At 65.4% G+C, this 18355-nt stretch overlaps 3 protein-coding genes across 7 annotated transcripts in view; 1 reads left to right on the plus strand and 2 right to left on the minus strand.

Annotated features, from left to right (window-relative positions):
- The first annotated feature begins 1528 nt into the window (after nt 1-1528).
- AAAS (aladin WD repeat nucleoporin) lies at nt 1529-10297 on the plus strand. Of its 4 annotated transcripts, none has more exons than XM_062597218.1 (17): nt 1529-1586; nt 2110-2316; nt 2526-2653; nt 2883-2938; nt 3355-3446; nt 3629-3675; nt 4264-4362; nt 5398-5541; nt 5743-5863; nt 6198-6322; nt 6585-6645; nt 6820-6910; nt 7534-7627; nt 7782-7849; nt 9053-9134; nt 9510-9594; nt 9883-10297. In XM_062597218.1, the coding sequence occupies exons 2-17, from the start codon at nt 2194-2196 to the stop codon at nt 10021-10023; spliced, it is 1557 nt and encodes a 518-aa protein (XP_062453202.1). In that variant the 5' UTR covers nt 1529-1586; nt 2110-2193; the 3' UTR covers nt 10024-10297. The 4 variants fall into 4 exon arrangements, 3 of the variants coding, with proteins under 3 accessions (XP_062453202.1, XP_062453204.1, XP_062453201.1); XM_062597220.1 differs by having other exon boundaries at nt 1530-1586; nt 2181-2316; XM_062597217.1 differs by lacking the exon at nt 1529-1586 and having other exon boundaries at nt 1963-2316.
- Nucleotides 10298-11916: 1619 nt separating this feature from the next.
- MYG1 (MYG1 exonuclease) lies at nt 11917-14702 on the minus strand (the record flags this gene model as incomplete). The annotated part of the gene is made up of 7 exons (XM_062597086.1): nt 11917-12460; nt 12582-12763; nt 13152-13274; nt 13359-13508; nt 13660-13819; nt 13902-14014; nt 14574-14702. Coding segments are annotated over 7 exons (1044 nt in total), but the record flags the coding sequence as incomplete, so codon positions are not given.
- Nucleotides 14703-15843: 1141 nt separating this feature from the next.
- The window catches only part of VDR (vitamin D receptor), a 38352-nt gene continuing 35840 nt past the window's right edge, over nt 15844-18355 (minus strand). For both annotated transcript variants that reach the window (XM_062597277.1, XM_062597278.1), the window contains 2 exons: nt 18056-18172; nt 15844-17895 (listed from right to left, as the gene is read on the minus strand). In XM_062597277.1, coding sequence (XP_062453261.1) covers nt 17636-17895; nt 18056-18172 — 377 coding nt within the window. In that variant the 3' untranslated portion in view covers nt 15844-17635. The remainder of the gene's footprint in view (nt 17896-18055; nt 18173-18355) is intronic.

Here is an 18355-nt window from a genome sequence, read left to right on the forward strand (position 1 = left end):
CCAGCCCCGGCGCCGCTGCCGACGGGAGCATCCGGCCGAGCCGAACCGGCGCATCCCAAACCCGGGGGCCGCCGCGCGGTTCGACCGCCCGGAGCCTCCCAAACGGCGGCTCTGCTTTCGGGACACCCCCCCTCCCTCCCTCCCCAGCCAACCCTCCCCCCACCCCCCCAAAATCACCTCCTCGCCCCCACCCCGCCCTGATACCCCGGCGGGGACGCCCCGAGCGGCCAGGGACTCGAGGTCCGCCGCCCGCCCGGCCGTTCCTGGGGGGGGGGCACGCGGTGGCGGCGGGCGGGGGGGGACGGGACGGGAGGGGGGGCTCAGCTCCTGCCACCGCCGCCGCGTCCAAGGGGAAGGGAAGCCGGCGAGGCCGAGCCAGGCCTGCGGTGGCTCTGATGTCTTCCAGCGATCGGCGCCGTCCAAATCGTTGTCTCCTATCAAACCCCGCTCGCTCCGTAATGGGTGAGGAATGCAGGGCCTCCTCCCGCAGCCCCCCCCGCCAGAGCGTTTATTTAATATCCTGAAAAAAATTAAAATAACTCCTGTGGCCGCTAAGGAAAATACAGAGATAAATATAATAAAAGCGAGCCGAAAACGGGAGGGAAGGAAAATGAGATCCCAAAAAGAGGAGCTGGGAGCGCTCCAAGCCAGAGGGATCGGGCCGGGGGGGGGAGGAGGAGCGGAGAGCGCACACGGCAGCACCCACGCCCTGCCTCGACGGAGGCAGGCACCCGTGGGACCCCTGCCTGCGGGTGTAGAGGTGGGCGCTCGCGGGGCCTGTGCACGGGAGGGTGCGGAGGGACGCGGGCACCCACGGGGCTCGTGCAGGCGCAGAGCGTGCACCCGTGGGACCCACGCGCGGAGGTGTGCACCCACGGGACCCGGGCACGGGGGGTTGCACACGGAGGCCCGTGCACCCACGGGACTCGGGTGGGTGCACACACCACGATCCCCCCCCCCCCAGCTCCAGGGTCCCACCGTGACTCCCCGGGGCAGCGCACGCAGACGCAGGGGGGGTGAGCGCGGTGCAAGACCACTGGGTGCCCCGATGACCCCTTGGGGGTGCCGGGGAGGGGGGGATGTCGGGGGGGGTCCCCGGCGCCGCGCCGCGGCCGCCACGTGCCGCTTTCCCCGCCAGCGCGGGGGCGCGCCGCCGCTCTTAAAAGGGCAACGCCCGCCGCCGCGCGATGCCACCGTTATCAGCCCGCTGTCTGCGGGCGGAGCCTCGAGTTTCCGCGCCTGCAGGAGGATGAACTAGCTGCCCCGAGGGGGACTAGCCGAGCAGCCAGCCGTCGGCGTGGGCCGCCCCCGCGCTGCCGAACGGGCGGGGCCGGGAGAGCCGCCGCGGCCCCTTTAATTCCCCCCCCCCCCCCCCCACACACACACACATATCCCTGCGCCGCCGCCGCTAGGTGGCGGCCGCGGAGGATTGGCCTGCGCCGGCACCCGTCCGTGCGCGCCCCAGGGTGGTGGCGGGGATTGGCCCGCGCCGGCACCCGTCCGCGCGCGCCCCAGGGTGGTGGCGGGGATTGGCCCGCGCCGGCACCCGTCCGCGCGCGCCCAACGGCCGCGGGAGGCGCGAAGGGGTGAGAGGGGCGCCATGGCGGGGGGGGGGGCTGCAGGAGGGGTGACAGCTTGGGCCGGGGGCAGCTGGGGGATACTGGGGAGCTGCTGGGGGGCAGGAAGGGTGGGGGGGCCCGGGGGGGATACTGGGGAGCTGTTGGGGGGGGGCAGGGTGGGTGGGTGGGGGGGCTCCTGAGGGTGATACTGGGGTGCTGCTGGGGGGGCAGGATGGGTGGGGGGGCCCGGGCGGGATACTGGGGAGCTGCTGGGGGGGGCAGGGTGGGTGGGTGGGGGGGCTCCTGAGGGTGATACTGGGGTGCTGCTGGGGGGGCAGGATGGGTGGGGGGGTCCGGGGGGGATACTGGGGTGCTGCTGGGGGAGCGGGACGAGTTGGGGGGGCACATTGCAGGCTTGGTTTGGGGGCAGAGGGCTCCTGAGGGGATTGCAGGATTGCAGCGATGGCGCCTCTGGGGGCAGAGGATGGAGCTTGAATCGCGCCCCCCCACACACACACACACGCACCCTTTACACGCTCGGCCCTCCCAGGCCGAAGGACTCGTGCAGGGTCGGACGAGGCTCCTCTGCAGGCTCAGCGTTCCCCCCCTCCCCACCCCCAGGACCTGCAGCAGGATGTGCTCCCTAGGCCTGTTCCCGCCTCCGCCGCCCCCCGGGGACGTCACCCTCTACGAGTTCAATAACGCCTTGGTCTGCGGCCACCTCTATGAGAAGCTGCCTCTGGCTTTCCAGAGCCAGGTGAGCCCTTCCCGGCGTTTCTCCGTGTCCCCCCTCCCCTGATCTCTGCTCCTCTCCTTTTCTCGTGCCTACGTTTGCTTTCTCGGGCTGCGTCTGCCCCCCGGGCTCGGCCGAGCGCTCGGCGCCGCCCGCTCTGCTGCGGGAGCCCTTCGGCCGGCTGCCCCCTGAGCCGCGGGCCTTCGCTCACTGCTCGCCGTCTGTGCCCGTAGCTGGCGGACCTGCCCGTCCTCAGCCTGCCCAAGGAAACCCTGAAGGCTCACGGCCGGCTGGAGCACGGCACCAAGCCTGCCTTCATCCACCACCGCGAGTCCCTCTGGAAGAGGTGCATCAACGCCTGGTGAGCGCGCGAGGCGAAGCCGGGAGGCAGCGGCTCGGGCCGTGGCCCAGGCTGCTTCGGGTCGTGTTAGGAGCTGAACAAAACCTGCTTTTGTTCCCTGGTCTTGGAGCCTCTTGACCCAGGAGCAGAGCAGAAGCCTCTGCCCTCGCTCGCGAGCGGGGGGAGCGCTCCCCCGTGTCCCCCCCTTGCTGCGGGAGGGAGGGAGCCTCACCAAGCCTTTCTGTTGCAGGCGGGACGTGGGAGTGTGTGGGGTGCTTAACGAGGTGGCAAACGCCGAGGAGGAGGGTGAGTCTGCGCTGCTCTCGGAGACCTTTCTCCTGGATCTCTCCGGCTCTCGCTTCGATCCCTTCGCTCCCCTTTCCTTCCTCAGCCTAGCGACTCTTTCCGCACCGCCTAGCGAGGAGGGTGCTGGTGAGGGCCGTGCCGCAGCGGGGAGAGGTGCGGGCTGAGATCGCGTTTAAGCCGCAGCTTTGCCCACCCAGGCTTATCGAAGCTGCTAAAGCCGCTGTCTCACCGAAATTTGGGGACCTGGGTTAAATTCACTGGGTTTTTTTTTTTTTTTTGGTTTTGTTAAATCAAATCACGCCACACGCCTGCCTCTCTTGACCCTGTGCAGCCTTTAGGAGCTGATTGCGCTTCCTCGGCTCTTTGGCCCTCGCCGGGAAGGTCGCGGAAGCGCTGACGGTCCTTTCTCCCGCCAGCTCTGCAGTGGGTGAAGACGGGATCGCGCTACGCCCTGGCCGTGTGCCACTGGGTCTCCTCGCTGCACGGCTCCCTCTTCCCCCACTTGTCGGTGAGTGTTTTTTTTGGGACGTTAACTCATCCCTAGGTGGAAGAACTTGAGGTGGGGCGGGGGGGGAGTCTGGATACAGGGAGGCTCCCGACCGCTGTGCTGGGGGCAGCTCTCGCTCTCGTCGTGCGCGCGTGGCCGAGGTTGGCGTTCACTCTGCTCCCTCCCTGTGCTTCTCCCCAAAGCTAACCAGCGAAGACATGATCGCAGAGTTCTCCCAGGCGGTGGACTGGTAAGTCCTGCGCGTTGAGCCGCTGCCGTGCCGCGCGGCCGTGGTTTCGGAGAGCCGGAGCTCCGCTCGACAGGACTCCGAGTATCTCTGGGCCTTGCCTCTGCGCTGCAAAATGGGGTTTATAAAGCTGATCAAAGGGCCTGTGGGTGCAAAAGCCGTGATAGAAGTGTCCAGGGGTCTTTTGTCTTCCCAGTAAGGGGGTGTCTGGGCAAATATTTCCCCGTTGCCTGCCTCTGGTTACCCCAGCTTTCATGCACCAACACGGAGAGGCAAAACAGGCGGCCCCAATGCCATGGAAGAGACAGCATTAGACTTCGTCGGGGCTTTTTACTCCTGCCATGGCCTAAGCTTGGAAGCTTCCTTCAAACAGTCACCAGTGACTGCTTGTTAAGCAGGTGCTTTTCAGATTCCTGTGAATAATCACCAGGAACAGGCGATTTATCAGAGAAAAGCCTTGCTCAGCAGCGAAAGGGGAGGTTTTATTTCGCTGATGACCCCGTGCGTCAGGGAGAGGAGGGGTTGCTCTGGCACCGCTGCCTGGAGCCAGGAACCCCGGTGCGTCTCACCCTGCCCCGTGCCTCCCGCCAGGGCCGGCTGCACCATCCGAGCCTTCGCCTGGCACCCCCACACCAGCAAGTTTGCGGTGGCTCTTCTGGATGACTCTATTCGTGTCTACAACACAAACAGGTAAGGAGGGTTGGGCTTCAGGAATCCTCGTGTCTGCAGGCGTTTAGGGACAGTTGCTCCCTCCGATTTACGTGAAGCTCCTGCAGCCCTGACTCCTGTGACTGGTGCCTCTCTCTGTCCAGGGCACGGTGGCTTCCCTGGAAAGCTCAGCTCAGCTCCTCAGGGAAGCGTTTCTGCTTTTGCAGACCGCAGTGTCGCCTCTCTTCCTCGTTTTGCCCTTTCAGATCTGCCTCTGGCACATGTAAGGATTCCTCCTGTGCCTCTGGCCAGCGCCGCTGTAGCGTCTGCAGTCAGGTTCTGCTGTCGTTGGTCCTAGCCCCAGAATTTCTTGCTGCAGAGCAGGAGCTCTGCTAGGACATTTCCTCTGATCTCATTTGAGCCTTGCTTTTCTTTCTGTCCCAGCTCTCTGGCTCTATCAGTAGCCCGGGAGGGCAGGCGGCCACGGCACCCGTGGCCTAGCTGCGGTTGGCAGGCAGAGCAGCTCGCGGCAAGAGGCTCTTAGGGAGGCTGGGACGTTCCCTTCCCCTCTTGGGCATCACTGGATCTCGTTTCTCCTCCAGGTCTCCCTGCTCCCTGAGCGAGGCTCAGCAGACATATAAAGCCCTCCTTCAGAGAAGACTCACCCGGCTCATTCTGAAACCCTCCCAGTTTTTCCCCGCTGGGGCTTTCTCCCCCAGCTGGGATTTCAAGCCAGCAAGTGCCGTGTCTCACGCTGGGCCTAGGCCGTGGGCAGCGCGGGGCGTGCCGCTTAATCACACGAGGTGTGCGGCCGTCTCTTCGGCTCGGAGTAGTGCGGATGTCACCTGGCTGGGGTCTTCCCTGTTCCCCCCCCCCCAACACACACACACACAAGGAAAGAGGTCGCTGCCTCACTGGCAGCGGGACAGATTCCCCCTCACCTTACACTTTTAGGTCTCCACTGTGGTCGGTGCTGGAGCGAGGACACTGGGAGCTGGACAGGGGCTGTTGTGCATGGTGGGAAGACTCCGATCCCTGATTCTCTGGCTCTAGTCGCTCTTCCCTCCTCTCCTGCAGCGCCACCGTCCCCACCCTGAAGCATCGCTTGCAGAGGAACGTGGCCGCCGTGGCCTGGAAGCCCCTATGCGCCTCCATCCTCGCCGTGGCCTGCCAGAGCTGTGTGCTGGTGTGGCACCTGGACCCCACCTCCCTCTCCACCAGGTGAGCAGCCCCGGGGAGAGCCGCGTGTTCCTGCCCAGCCTTTGCGCCTCGGCGCCCCGCGGCACCGCGAGGAGCCCGACTCGACCAGCTTCGAGGGGCACAAACGTGGCCGTAGCGCGGTGCGTCGCCGGGACCCTGGCCCTGCCGGGATCGGCCGCAGCGCTCCGCAGCGTACGAGGAGAGCTGTCTCCCTCCCTCCAGACCCTCGTCCGGCTGCGCCCAGGTGCTTTCCTACCCCGGGCACAGCCCCGTCACCAGCCTCGCGTGGGACCCCAGCGGGCAGCTGTTGCTTTCGGCTTCGCCGGTCGATACGGCCATGCTGGTGAGTAAGGGGAAGCGTGCAGCCCCTTCTGGCGTGGGGTATTTGGGACCCCAGGACCGCTGAATCCTCCGCTGGGTCGCTTGGAAACGGTTTGGATGTGTGACTTCCCCCGTGGGCCCGACTGCTGGGTCAGGGGGCACTTCCTCGGGGAATCAGGCTGATGCCGACGTTGCGTTAGCGTTTCCCTCCTCGATCTGCTCCCTGGCATCACCGGCTGCCGCTATGGAAAGCGCATCCCAGACATCAGCCTTTCCTCGAGGGTGCTGGGCTGTGCAGGGGCCTGTGTAGCAAACACCCAGTTATCCTCCAGCTCCCGGTGTCCCCTCCTATCTAGGTGTGGGATGTGTCCACCGAAAACTGTATCCAGCTGCAGTGGTTTGGGGGCGGCGGTGTCACTTACTTGGCTTGGTCACCAGACGGCAGCAAGGTCCTCGCGGCTACTCCCTCCGCTGTGTTCAGGTGAGCTCCCAGCCAGTCCTCACTGCTGTTCCCGTCGTCAGACAAAGTGGATATGCCCTGAGGGTGTCTCAGGCTGCTTCCCCTTCCTACCTGTGTCTTGGGAGGGGAGTAAAATTGGTAGTTAATGAGTCTGATGTCTTGAACCTCTCTCAAGAGAAGCAGAACTGGGGCAGATCATGATGTATCTGATCTTCCCAGACTTAGACTGGAAAGTGTAAAAATACAGTTTGTCCTGCTCACTTTGGCTCTGCCCCTCTTGCAGAGTGTGGGAGGCTCAGACGTGGACGTGCGAGAGGTGGCCCACTATCAAAGGACGCTGCCAGGTACGACGGGGTCAGCTGAAAAAAGGCGCTTCCCACCCCAGCAAGGCAAAAAATCTGCCCCGTTTCTAGCTGGCTTTGAAAAAGCCCATTGGAAGCCTGCAAAGCGCTCTGGCGTGAAAGCTGCCGGATCCCTGGCTTCGTTAGCTGGCTTTAACGCGCCTTTGCGTCTTGCAGACGGGGTGCTGGAGCCCCGACGGCAGCCGACTGCTCTTCACGGTGCTGGGGGAGTCCGTCATCTATTCCTTGTCCTTCTCGGAGTACAGGGGTGAGTCTGCTGCAGCGAACAGCCGAGGTGAAGCTCTCCGAGAGCTGGTTCTTAAGCAGTTGTCTCGCTTTCAGTTGCGGCTGTTTCTGGCCAGAGAGGCTTTTTATTTGTTAGGAGCGTTTCACGGCCTGCTGGCTGTGAAGTGACCCAGGCAAAGCCAGGGCACCCACAGGGAATGGTGAGAAAGAAGCAAAGTCTTAGGAGCGTCTCAGAGCCCTTCCAGGATGCTTTATCATTACGGGGTGGGAAGGGGAATGGGACGAAGCACAGTGTCTCTGCAGTGCTGAATTTTCCCCCCTCCTGTTGTCTCTTGCTCTGAGTTATGGCCTTACAAACAGTTTGGAGGGAAACTTTTGACAGTGCAAAGGGGTATTAAATTTTCAGCCTCCCCCCACCAAGGAAGCAGGCAGTCCCCACATCTGTAGAGGGAAAACCTGCCCTGCCGTCCGTCCTAAACATACGTAGATACTTCTGGGATAGGAGCAGGTTACTCAACAGCTAGTGTGAGAAACAGAGAAATTCTGTATCGTTTTGTAAACACAGGCACAGTTTGGGGCGTTACAACAACCCACGTAGTAATTTGACCCAGAAACTGCGAGAAATGACTTGGGCCTTGGTTTCAGGGGAGATGCAAGGGCAAGTGGGAGGATCGAAATCAGCTTCTATTGTGGCAGACCTGTCAGAGACCACCTTCGAGACGCTCTACGGGGAGGAGAGGTGAGGACCAGCTCTGGGCTTTCCCCTAACGTGATGCCTGTTGCTACAACTCGCCTAGGAGGCAGAGGGGTTCGTACCCGCTCCTTGTCAGCGAACCACCGGTGCCGTTAGCTGTGGAGAGGGGGAATCTCACTGCTGCTTGTGCCGGTTTCAGGATCGGAGGGGAGGTGCACTCCATGGCGTGGGACCCCAGCGGCGAGCGACTTGCGGTGATCATCAGAGGTAAAAGGGAGAGGTGGTCCCGCCTCACCCGCCCCGAAGCCGGCTCTTCCCCGTTCACTGGCTTTGCCCGCAAATCCCCCTTCCAGCTGGCGAAAGGAGCGCGAACCCGAGTGGGGTGACGGAGCTGGGTCTCCGTCCTGCCTCCTCGAGGCTTCCTTCGCTCCTTGGCGTTAGGTGGCTGTGTCTGCGCCTCGGTATCCTTGGAAGGGACAGTCTGGGAATCGGATGAGTTCCCTTCCCCCTTGCAGTCGGATGAATCACCTCTACAAACTACCCTGCGAGGTCTCCGTGTTCCCGCAGTGCCCACATACTAGGCCTGGAGCCCGACTGGGCCTCTTAGCTCTGTTTTAGGAGCAACCCCTGGGATAATCGAGCTATTCAGGCCCTCCTGGCTGCAGCCGGGCCTGAGCCCTCCTCTGAGACAAAGCAGATCTTTGAGAGAGGTGCTGGGGGTGCTGCTTGCCTCAGACTCCCTCCCTGTGAGCCATCAGCTAGGTGACATCCGAAGCCGTGTCAGAAGCGGCCAGGCCCGAGACTCAGTTGCTCCAGCTGCTTGTGTCTGTGCGAAATCCGGCGTGCTTAAAGCTAGGTGGGGAAAGGAAGTGAGGGAAAAGACGAGGGGTACCAAGACTCGCGTGAAGTAGAAACACCTTGTCCCCTGCTCCTGCTGCACGGATCCCTGCGCAGAAACTGCGTGGGGGTGACGGGGGCTGAAAATAACCTTCACAGTTTGGAGCTACGAGCCAGATTTGGCTTCAAAGCACTGCTATAAGCCAGCCAGAGCAGGACTTTCTTGAGGATGCCGAAGACAAGGCCCTCCAAATGTTGTGCCCTTCCAAGCTGGGGAATTTCCAAGGGAGCTGCTGCATCTCCTGCCCAAACCCTTCTCCGCCACATCCTGAAGCCCTTGGAGTAAAGCCTTTAACTCACTGAAGTGTCTTTGAAAGCCCCTTCCCTGGATGCTGCTCGTCTTGGTGCGAGGAAAAAGAGGTCCGAAGCCAGCTCTTCCCCAGCCTTTGCGGCTGGCTGCCCCAGTCTCTGCCGTGTCCGGTTCCCTCCAGCTGGTCCCCACAAAAACATGACCTCGCTGTCCGGGGTCTCCCGTCAACAGGCCCTTCTGTGCGCCGCACTCCGACGTGGGGGCCCGAGCTGTTCCTCAGACAAGGAAACGCCTCATTCGCTTGTTCTCTTTCCCTCCTGCAGGGAATCCCGACGTTCCCGAGAGCCCGACAGTCATTGCTGTGTTTCGCACCCGCAACAGCCCCGTGTTTGAGCTCCTGCCGTGGTGCGTATTGGCAGCGGGCAAGTCCCCGCTAGCGTCGTGGCTGGCTAATACCAGCAATCCCCTGGGACCGGGCGGGGAGGAACAGACCCGCCTCCTCGGAGCGGAAGAGACGCTGGGAATTTGCTCGGGCAGGGTGCCGTTTTGTCCCAGAAACGGTCACGTTTCAGACAAACTGTCTGTTACCCAGCTCAAAACCTTCTGCTTCTGGGTGCTCCTGCCCGACGCTCGGTGCAGCAGGGGCTTAAACCTCTCCGCTGACCGCCCCAGATCTGCGTTTTGTAGGAAGCAGCTCACAGCAGTGGCGCGCCGGAGCCCTTGGGGAGGGGGGGCTCAGCCCTGACGTGCTCTCACTGGGGCTTTTCCTTTTCCTTCCAGCGGTTTCCTGCGAGGCGAGCAGGGGGCGCAGCCCCAGCTCATCGCTTTCCACCCCTGCTTTAAGAAGGGAGCGCTCCTGACCGTGGTGAGTGCAGCCCCACCTCTGGGAACGGCCCCGCTGTCGCCCCTTCCCTTGCTCTCCCCACTGCTGTAGCCTAGTGAGCTAATCCCTGGCTAGTGGCCAGGGAGGGCTGAAGAGCCTTTTCCTGCTGTCCCTAGGGACAGGCAAGGATGAGGAAGGAGCCCTTGCCTCAACAAGGAAGGAAAAGAGGGGGTGATGCTAAGCTTGGCCTGGGGTGGGGATTGCAGAGCCGAGGGGGACACGGAGACGCCCCCGTGCCCATCCATGCTCTCCTCTTCCCTCCCTTTCCAGTGCTGGTCCACGGGGAAGATCAGCCACATCCCCTTCTTCTTCGTGAGCGCCCAGATCCCCTGCTTCAGCCCCGGCCGCAGCCCTGTCGCGGCCATGGCCAGCGCCAGCGTGCGGGAGCAGCCCTTGTTCTCGGAGCTGTGACGGCGCCCGCGGGGGTCCTCGACGGGGCGCCGGTGTCCCCCAGCAGCCTCCGCCGCTCTTCCCGACGAAGCGGGACCGGGACGCTCCCTCCGCCGCTGCCCTGGGCCCGGCTGCGCCCTTCTCCCGGCTGGGATGCGGCGCGTGCAGAGAGGCCCCGGAAAGCTGCTGTTTGCCTCAGCTGCCTTCGACCATCTCGGGTTCGCAACAGTGTGTGGTCGCTGCGCGTGTCTGACAGAGGGCTGGTACTGTACAGATTAAAGATCCCTCTTCCTACCTGGCGCCTCTCGTCTTCTCGTGCTGTCGCTCTTTCCTTGTCCTGGGAGCGCACCGTTTCCACGTGGACGAGTTCTCCGAGCCTCACAGGCTGCTGTTTGCTCTCGGGGCTCTGGTACTGCTTTACAGTACCAAAAATAGGTTGTAGTGACAAGGACTTTCCTTTTTTTCATGCCTTAATTATAAACAACCTCCCCCAAAAAACAACAAAACAGATTTAAGGCATCTAAGGTCAGCAGCAGCGAATGCGGCCTCCAGGTGTCATCTCGAGGGTGTAAAGAACCACCCAAGGCTCCCCAAAAGCTCGGGGGTAGATGGGCCCCTGAAACCTCAGTCAGGTTATTCCTAGGGGCTGCAGGGAAGTGTCTTTGTGTGGGTGTTCGGGGCAGCCACCAACCCCCTCCCCACCCCCCCGCTGAGCAGGGATTAGCAGAGGGGCAGCTGGAGGCAGTGCAGTTAATCCCCGGGATTGCACGCTGCTAAATCCAGGGATTACACAGTAATCGCTCTGCTAAACCCCAGGGCACGGAGATGATGGGAACCGTGCTGGACTCTGCTCGCTGCCCGCCATCTCCCCGCGTCCCCTGCACCCTCTGCCGGCATCTCTGCACCCCGAACGGCTGCGATTGCAACTCCCTTCCAGCCCGGCAGCTTGAGTCCTTCCTGCCCGGGGCACTGGGAAGCGGCAGCCAGGATGGCATCAAGCCCATGGTGCTGCAAAATATTCTCCTAGGCCGGTGTCTCCCCTGCTCGAGCCAAGCCCCTGCCACCGGGCAGGGAATCCGCAGCCGGAAAGGGCGGCAGCGAGCAGCTCTTTAACGGGGCTGCAGGGAGAGCGCAGCAGAGCCTGGATGCAGCTGGCACGAAGACAGGGGCAAAAAGGAAAAAAACAGAGAGTACAAACCCGCGCCGGCTGCTGGTGGATCTAAGGGTGCTTTTCCTCGGAGCGCGGTGATCCAGGTGGGTGCTTCACGTCCTCGCCGGGACTATTCGCTGCAGGTCGGTGCCGCCGCCGGCACGTTGTGCCCACAGGGCATCAAAGGACGGTGTCAAGCGTCTCTTCCTCCCTATCCTCCTCCTCGGGGCTGGGCCGCTCGCAGGGCAGCGACTTGAGGTAGTCGAGGTGCAGGCGAGCCTCAGCTCGGCTCCTCCGCACGTAGCGGCCCACGTAGGCGAGGACGGCGGCCGCCCAGCCGCCCACGGCCACCAGCACGGCCAGGTCAGCGGTCCTGGGCCGCCTGCCGCCTTGGGGTGGCCCCGCTGCCGCCAGGCTCTCATTGCGGCTGGGGGGCGGCCCCAGGGGGGGCTCCCGGGGGCAGCGGCAGCCCTGGGGGCAGCCGGGCAGCGCCAGCAGCAGCAGCCAGGCTGCCCAGCACGGCCGCATCGCCCGGCTGCCCGCGCCCCGGGAGGCTGTGAGCGAGGAGGGGAGGGAAGCTCAGTGCCCTCCCCACGCAGAGCCGGACGCCTGGGTCCTCCCCCAGCCCTTGTGGGGGGGGGAAGGGTGGGGTGAGATGGGTCCATGGGGGCCAGGACGCCTCATTCGCCCCCAGGCTGTGCACATGCAAGCTCTCAGGGTCCCCCCTGAATCCAGCAAGCCCCATGGCCCAAGCAGCAAACACGCTGGGAACACACTGGTTTTTACTGGTTTTGTGGGTGGGAACCCATCAAGACTGACGCATAAGGGAGGGAGGCGGAGGGGAACCTCCACAGAACGGATTTGAAGAGCCTCCCCGCCGCGGGATCCGGCTGGGCTCAGACCGGCCCGCTGGCACCGGGCGCCGTCCCAGCCCCGCGGGAGGGAGCCCCCACGGGCGGGCGGCTCGCGCCTCCGCTGTCCCGCTGCGATCCCGTCAGTCACGCGGGCCGAGCGGGGCCGTTCCTGGCAGCGATCCCTGAAAACGCCCCCCGTGCTGGATGGGGCGGAAGGAGGGAGCGGGGGGAGGGTCCTGTCCCAGGCCTGGGTCGGCTCAGGGCAGTTCAGCCGCTCTGCGTCTCCCCGCCTGGCCGCTGCGCCAGCGCCCGCCGGGCCATTTCCAGCGCTCCCTCCCGCGTCCGGTTGCCTCCGATGAAGCCGCTGGCGTGAACGAAGACGCAGCCGGGGATGCCGGCGAGCTGGGACAGAGCCTCGTCGCGGACGCCTCGCCACGGCTCGGGCAGAGGAAGGCTGCGGAGGGAGAGGAAAGGCAGCGGGGGTGAAAACCGGCCCCGTCGCAGCCCCTTCGCCGTCTCTCGGGGGGCCGCTCGGCCGCGGGGGATGCCCGGGCACCGCGGGACGAGGGTCTCACCGGCTCTCGAAGGTGTGCGGCCCCGCCGGGACGCTCTGCACCCTCCACTGCCCGCTGCGGTCGGGGAAGAGCACCAGCTGGAGGGCTTTGGGCAGCGCCAGCTCCTTCTCCAGGCTGAAGACGTGCTCCTTCCAGGGGCAGCCGCCCTGCGGGAGCTCCAGCACCTCCCCGCTCGCGTCCACCTGGGTGGCGGGGCCGAGGCTGAACGCGCGGGGCCGGGACACCTGGGTCCTGCCCCGGCACCGCCGTGCCTCAGTTTCCCCCTCCCCCAATCCCAAAACGCGCGTCTCTCCCAGTCCATCCAGGTCCTTGCACCGCCGGGGCGGCCCAGGCGCTCTGCCAAGCCGTGCGCAGGGCTGTGCAGGGAGCTCGGGGGTGCACGATCGCGCACGGGGATTTTGGGGTGCAGGTGGGTGCTGCGCAGCCGCGTGCAGAGATACGGAGGGGTTGTGCTATACGGGGGCCAGCAGGGAGGTTTGTAACCAGAGGGACTCGGCCTCCCTGCTCCTTTAAAGCTCGTCCCCTGCTTTCGGACCCCGGAGGCCCCCCCAAAGCCGGCACGGGGAGTACCTCAAAGCGTCGCCGGATGGCCTCCTCCACGAGCGCCCGAGCGGGCAGCCAGGTGCGGTGGTAATAGTCGAGCCGCTCCATGAACTCCCCCCCGACCAGCTCCATCGCCCGCCTGAACCCGGCCTACGGGACGGAGCCGAGGGTCGGCGGCGGCCCCGCGCAGGCGGCAGCAGCGGTCGCGCGCGTGCGCTGCCCCCCCGTCCCCACCTCGGTGTCCTGGTCGGGGTCGTTCCAGCGGGGGTTCAAGCGGCTCACGCGGGCGCTGAGGTTGGTGGTCAGGGCGTAGCGGGGCTCCCCGTCCCGCTGCGAGATGCCGTTGTCGATGGCGTCGATCTCCTCCACGAAGTTCTCATACAACTGGGGGCGGCGGAGGCGGGGGGGGGGGGGGGGGGGGAAACGACGCCTCAGGTCAGCCCCTGGTGCTGCCCCCCAGCCCCGAGCCCCGTCGGGCACCGGCAGCGGGACGACTCTCCGCGCGGGGAAGCCCCCGGGGGGGCTGAGCCGGTACCTTATCGTAGAGCATCGTGACGACGGGGCCGTCCTGCGGCAGCCCCAGGAGGCTGGCGAGGATCTGGGAGCCGAAGTGGCAGTAAACGAGCCCGGCGCTGCTCAGCTTCGTGGTCCAGGGCTTGTCGGGACGGAGGCATCGCATGGACTGCGTGAAGGACCTGCGGGGCGGCGGGGTCAGCGCCCAGGCGCCCGGGGAACCCGGGGTCTCGGGCAGGGAGGGACAGGCAGGCGAACTCTCACCGCTGGTGATGGTCGTAGCGGTGTCTCTCGGGGTCGTACTCGCCCCCCACGTCCACCACCACGTCGCACTGGGCCAGGCGCTGGGGGTCGCGGGTCCGCACCACCTCCGCGTCCTGCCGGGGGGGGGCGGCCCCGAGGTCACTCCCGGGTCCCCAGCTGGGGCGCCCGGGGAGCAGCCCACGGGGCAGGGCCTGGGGCAGCGCGGGCCTGGGAATCCCGGGGTGGGGTGGGGGGAGCCGAGCCCCGGGGAACCGGGACGGGAAGGCGGGGAGGGGTCCCCGAGGGGGAGCCGAGCCCCGGGGAACCGGGACGGGAAGGCGGGGAGGGGTCCCCGCGGGGGAGCCGAGCCCCGGGGAACCGGGACGGGAAGGCGGGGAGGGGTCCCCGCGGGGGAGCCGAGCCCCGGGGAACCGGGACGGGAAGGCGGGGAGGGGTCCCCGAGGGGGAGCCGAGCCCCGGGGAACCGAGACGGGGGGGTCCCAGGCCCTGAGGCACCGGGACGGGAGGGGATCCCGGGGCAGGGGGAGCCAGGCCCGGGGGCCCTGACCGGGGGCGGATCCCGGGGGGAGCCTGCTCAAGGAGGCCGGTCCCGGGGGGCCACAGCAGGGCCCGCCCCGCCGCCCGGGGCCGCGCCGGGTCCCGGTCCCGGTGCCGGGTGGGGGGGGGCCGCACCCGGTAGCGCGGCAGCTGCCGCAGCAGGTAGCAGGCGAGCGCCTCGTCGCAGTGGAAGGTGCCGTCGTGGGTGCCGATGCGCGGGGCGGGCTCGCAGCGGGGCCCCTCGGCCCGGGCCCGGGCCCCGCTCCCGGCGGCGGCGGCGGCGGCGGCGGCCATGCGGCGGGCGGCGCGCAGCGCGCCCTGCATCACCGCGCACGCGCGGCCCCGCCCACCCCGGCACTGCGCACGCGCGGCCCCGCCCCCGCACGTATGACGACGGCTCCTCCCCCCCACGCACGTGGCTTCGCGCATGCGCCAGCACCTCAGCGCCCCTCCTCCGCAGCTCCCGGCTGCGCATGCGCCCTGCGCTGCGCCCAGCCCCGCCCCCCGCCACGGGCACGTGCGTGCGCACGGGAACACGCGCAGGGACGCACGGACAGACGGACGTACACGGGGACACGGAGACACGTGGACACACACGGACAGGCAGACACATACTCAGAGACACACAGATACACGGATGCATGGACACAGGGACAGACATCGGACGCACATGGACGGACACAGGGACAAAGAGACATACACAGGGACACACGGACACAGAGATACATGGACGGACACATGGACAAACAAGACATACACGGGGACACACGGACACAGAGACACATGGATGCATGGACACAGGGATGGACATAGGGATGTGGATACATGGACAGACAGACATACACGGGGACACACGGACACAGAGACACATGGATGCATGTGACCATCCATGCATCCATCCATGCAGGGATGGACACAGGGACGTGGACACATGGACAGACAGACATACACAGGGGCACACACATGGACACAGAGACACACAGACATACGGATGCACGGACACAGGGATGGACGTAGGGACGTGGACACACATGGACAGACACATGGACACAGGGACACATGGGACATGCGTATGGACACAGGGATGTGGACAGATGGACAGACAGACATACACAGGGACACGCACACGGACATAGGGATTGACGTGCTGACAGACATGCGAACACAGAGACACACAGACACCCAGGCGGGCACGGACAGACACACGGACACGCGGCCGGCCCCACGCGCTCCCCCGCCGCACGGACACCCCTGCGCAGACACGCAGCCCCGGCGACAGCCGGACACACGGACGGGCGGCCCCCAAAAACGAGCCGGGCGCTTTTCCCAAGCGTCAGGTTTATTCGCCAGGAGCAGCCGCCGCCCCGGGAGCCTCCCGGCCCGGCCCCCCCCCCCCCCCCCCGGATAAAGTGCATCGCCGCCGGATCCGGCGTTCCCCGTCCTTAAAATCCGCCTCCCGCCGGCTCCCGGCGACGTTAACTCGGTTCTTTGCACGGGGCGGCTCCGCTCGGCCCTTTTCGGGACAGGTGAATCCCAGGGAAAGCTCGGAGCGGTGCCGCGCGGCTGTTCCCTGTGGCAGCCCAGTCCCCGCTCGGAGATTCCCGGTCCAAAGGCACGAGCTGGGGCTGGCGGCACGGTTGGGCCCCGGGAAGGGCCCGGGCAGCAAGGAGGGAGGCCGGAGCTGGGATCCGGGCCGTCGCCTTCCCCGTGGCGGCGGGGTCGCAGCGGCTTTTCCATGCTTCCCGGTGCGGAAAGGAGCCGGGATGGCGCCGGCGGCCCTCCAAGGCACTCCTTGGCTCCCGCGGCGCCCCGCGAGCTCCACGCATGCGACAGCAGCCCACCCTTGCCCCTGCGCCCCCTCCCCTGCCGCCGGGCCCGGAGTTCACCCACTTCGGCTGCTTCCCGGTCCCTGGTCCCGAATCCCTCCTGGGAAGTTTGCTCCCATCACGCCGCTTGCTTTTTCTTGGGAGAATTGTTTTCCTCTAATCTTAAAACGCCGCCGGGGAGAGCAAGGTTCCGGCAGCCGGGAAGCGCTGGGAGGTTTTGGCACGCAGGCGAGGCGGCGTCGCAGCACGGAGCCGATCGCCCCGGCGTCCCCGCGGGGCGCCACCGAGCGGGGAGAGCAGGGCGAGGTGAGGGGTACGGGGGGCAGCCCCGAGCAGCCTCCGGGCTGTTTTTGCTGCAGCGTCGCGCGGGAACCCTCCAAGGCAGGCCGGATCCGAGCTCGGAGGGCAACGGCGCCCCGGGGGCTGCGCCGCTGCCGCGGGCGTTTTGCTCCCGACTCGCGGCCCCGAGGTCCGAGAGCGCGGAGGAGGCTCCGCGGGCTTGGCGCGGGCTTGGCAAACCTGCTGAGGACAGTTTGGCGCCGGGGTCTCGCCGTGGCACGGAGCCTGGCTGCTCCCCCCTGCAGCCCTCCGCTCCCTCGTCGCCGGGCAGTAGTGTTGGGAACGCAAATATCCCCGCTGAAGGTTTACGACAAATCTCTCCTTTCGAGCCAGAGCCGAGCCCTGACACGCGTCTTCGGCCTCCTACCAGTCTCGCAGCGGCTCACGGGAGCGGGTTTTGTCGACGATGCACGCAGCGACGCGGAGCCCGCAGCGGAGCCTCGGCCGGGGTGACCACGGCATTTTTTTTTTTTTTTTTTTTTTTTTGCAGGGATTCGAGGTGCACAATTCGCTCAACATTTCCCTTTCTGAAAGGCGGGGGGCGGGGGCCGTGCGCGGGGGTCTCTCGGGCAGCCCTGAACACACGCGGCGTCTGTGCTGCAGAGTTCAGAGGGGCAGCGGAGGGCGGCGCCGAGCACTCGCCGCCGCAGCTCCACTTCCCCGTGCAAAATCCCAGCACTTCTCTTTCCAAGTAGCCCGACCATTCAGTTCGGAAAGAAGTGGTTTGAGGCAGCCCAGCACAACGACAGCCTCAAAACGTCCATAAAGGGATAAGTCAGCTCTTGCAGGTGGCAGACAAGTCGCTCACGGTAGGGGAAGAGGGACCAAACACAGAAGTGGGTCTGTCACCGCTCTGCAGCGAGCAAACCCAGCCACCGTGGAGGAGAAAACAAAGCAGAACTGCCAGTAGTGTGAAATCAAACCGTCTACGTACAAACTGCTGCCCCAGGGTCACATCCCGCTGCTCGCTGCCTCTGGGAAGCCGGGCTGACTTATCCCTTTATTTGTGGGTGCTCAGCCCCACGTGCGGAGTCAGGATATCTCGTTGCCGAAGACTTCGAGCACCAGCGGCGTGAGCTGCATGCTGTGCTCGGGCTGGAAGGAGAGGCAGCGGTACTGCTTGGAGTGCTCTTCGTTCAGGCTCCGCAGGTCGGCCAGCTTCTGGATCATCTTGGCGTAGAGCAGGCGGCTGCCTGGCGGGGGGTGCCTGCAGCGGATGTAGGTCTGCAGGATCTCCGAGAGGCGATCCTGGAGCGACTCCACCAGCGATGTGTCCTGCACGCCGGGGCGATCTGGAAAAGGGCACCGCTGCCAGCTCTGACACGGAGTCACTCCCTCCCTCCCCGTCCCACCACGGCAGAGAGGCAGGGAATGATCATATTTAGGGGCGAGCGCATTAGCAGAGCAAAAACCAGGCAGGTTAGTGACCCCTGGGCATGAATTTCCTCCTACCTGGGGACAGGATGCAGATGGCCATGAGGAGGACGTGCTCTTCTTCATGAAGGTTCAGCTTCTTCAAGCCAACCTGGAATTTCACCAGCGGCTCGAGCAGGTCCAAGCTGTGGCCAGCTGCAGAGAAAGGCCTCGTTAGCGCAGTCGCTCTGAGACAAGACCTCCCATGGCTGAGACACGAGAGTGGAGGCAGAGCAGCTTTCCAGCCTTCACGACAGCTCGGTGCAAACCAAACTCAATCCCCAGTGCAGGGCAGGGAGGCTGGAGGCAGCTCTGAGTTACCACCGCGCTCCCGGCTTT

The sequence above is a fragment of the Rhea pennata genome, chromosome 29 (genome assembly GCF_028389875.1).
Source record: "Rhea pennata isolate bPtePen1 chromosome 29, bPtePen1.pri, whole genome shotgun sequence".
Taxonomy (NCBI): Eukaryota; Metazoa; Chordata; class Aves; order Rheiformes; family Rheidae; genus Rhea; species Rhea pennata.

Bases quoted from the DNA above. Each gene is read 5' to 3' on its own strand.
- AAAS (XM_062597217.1), top strand. From the start codon at position 2,044: ATGGAGCTTGAATCGCGCCCCCCCACACACACACACACGCACCCTTTA. The intron at 7,628-7,781 runs GTGAGGACCAGC...TGCCGGTTTCAG, and splicing joins ACGCTCTACGGGGAGGAGAG to GATCGGAGGGGAGGTGCACT. The intron at 7,850-9,052 runs GTAAAAGGGAGA...TCCCTCCTGCAG, and splicing joins ACTTGCGGTGATCATCAGAG to GGAATCCCGACGTTCCCGAG.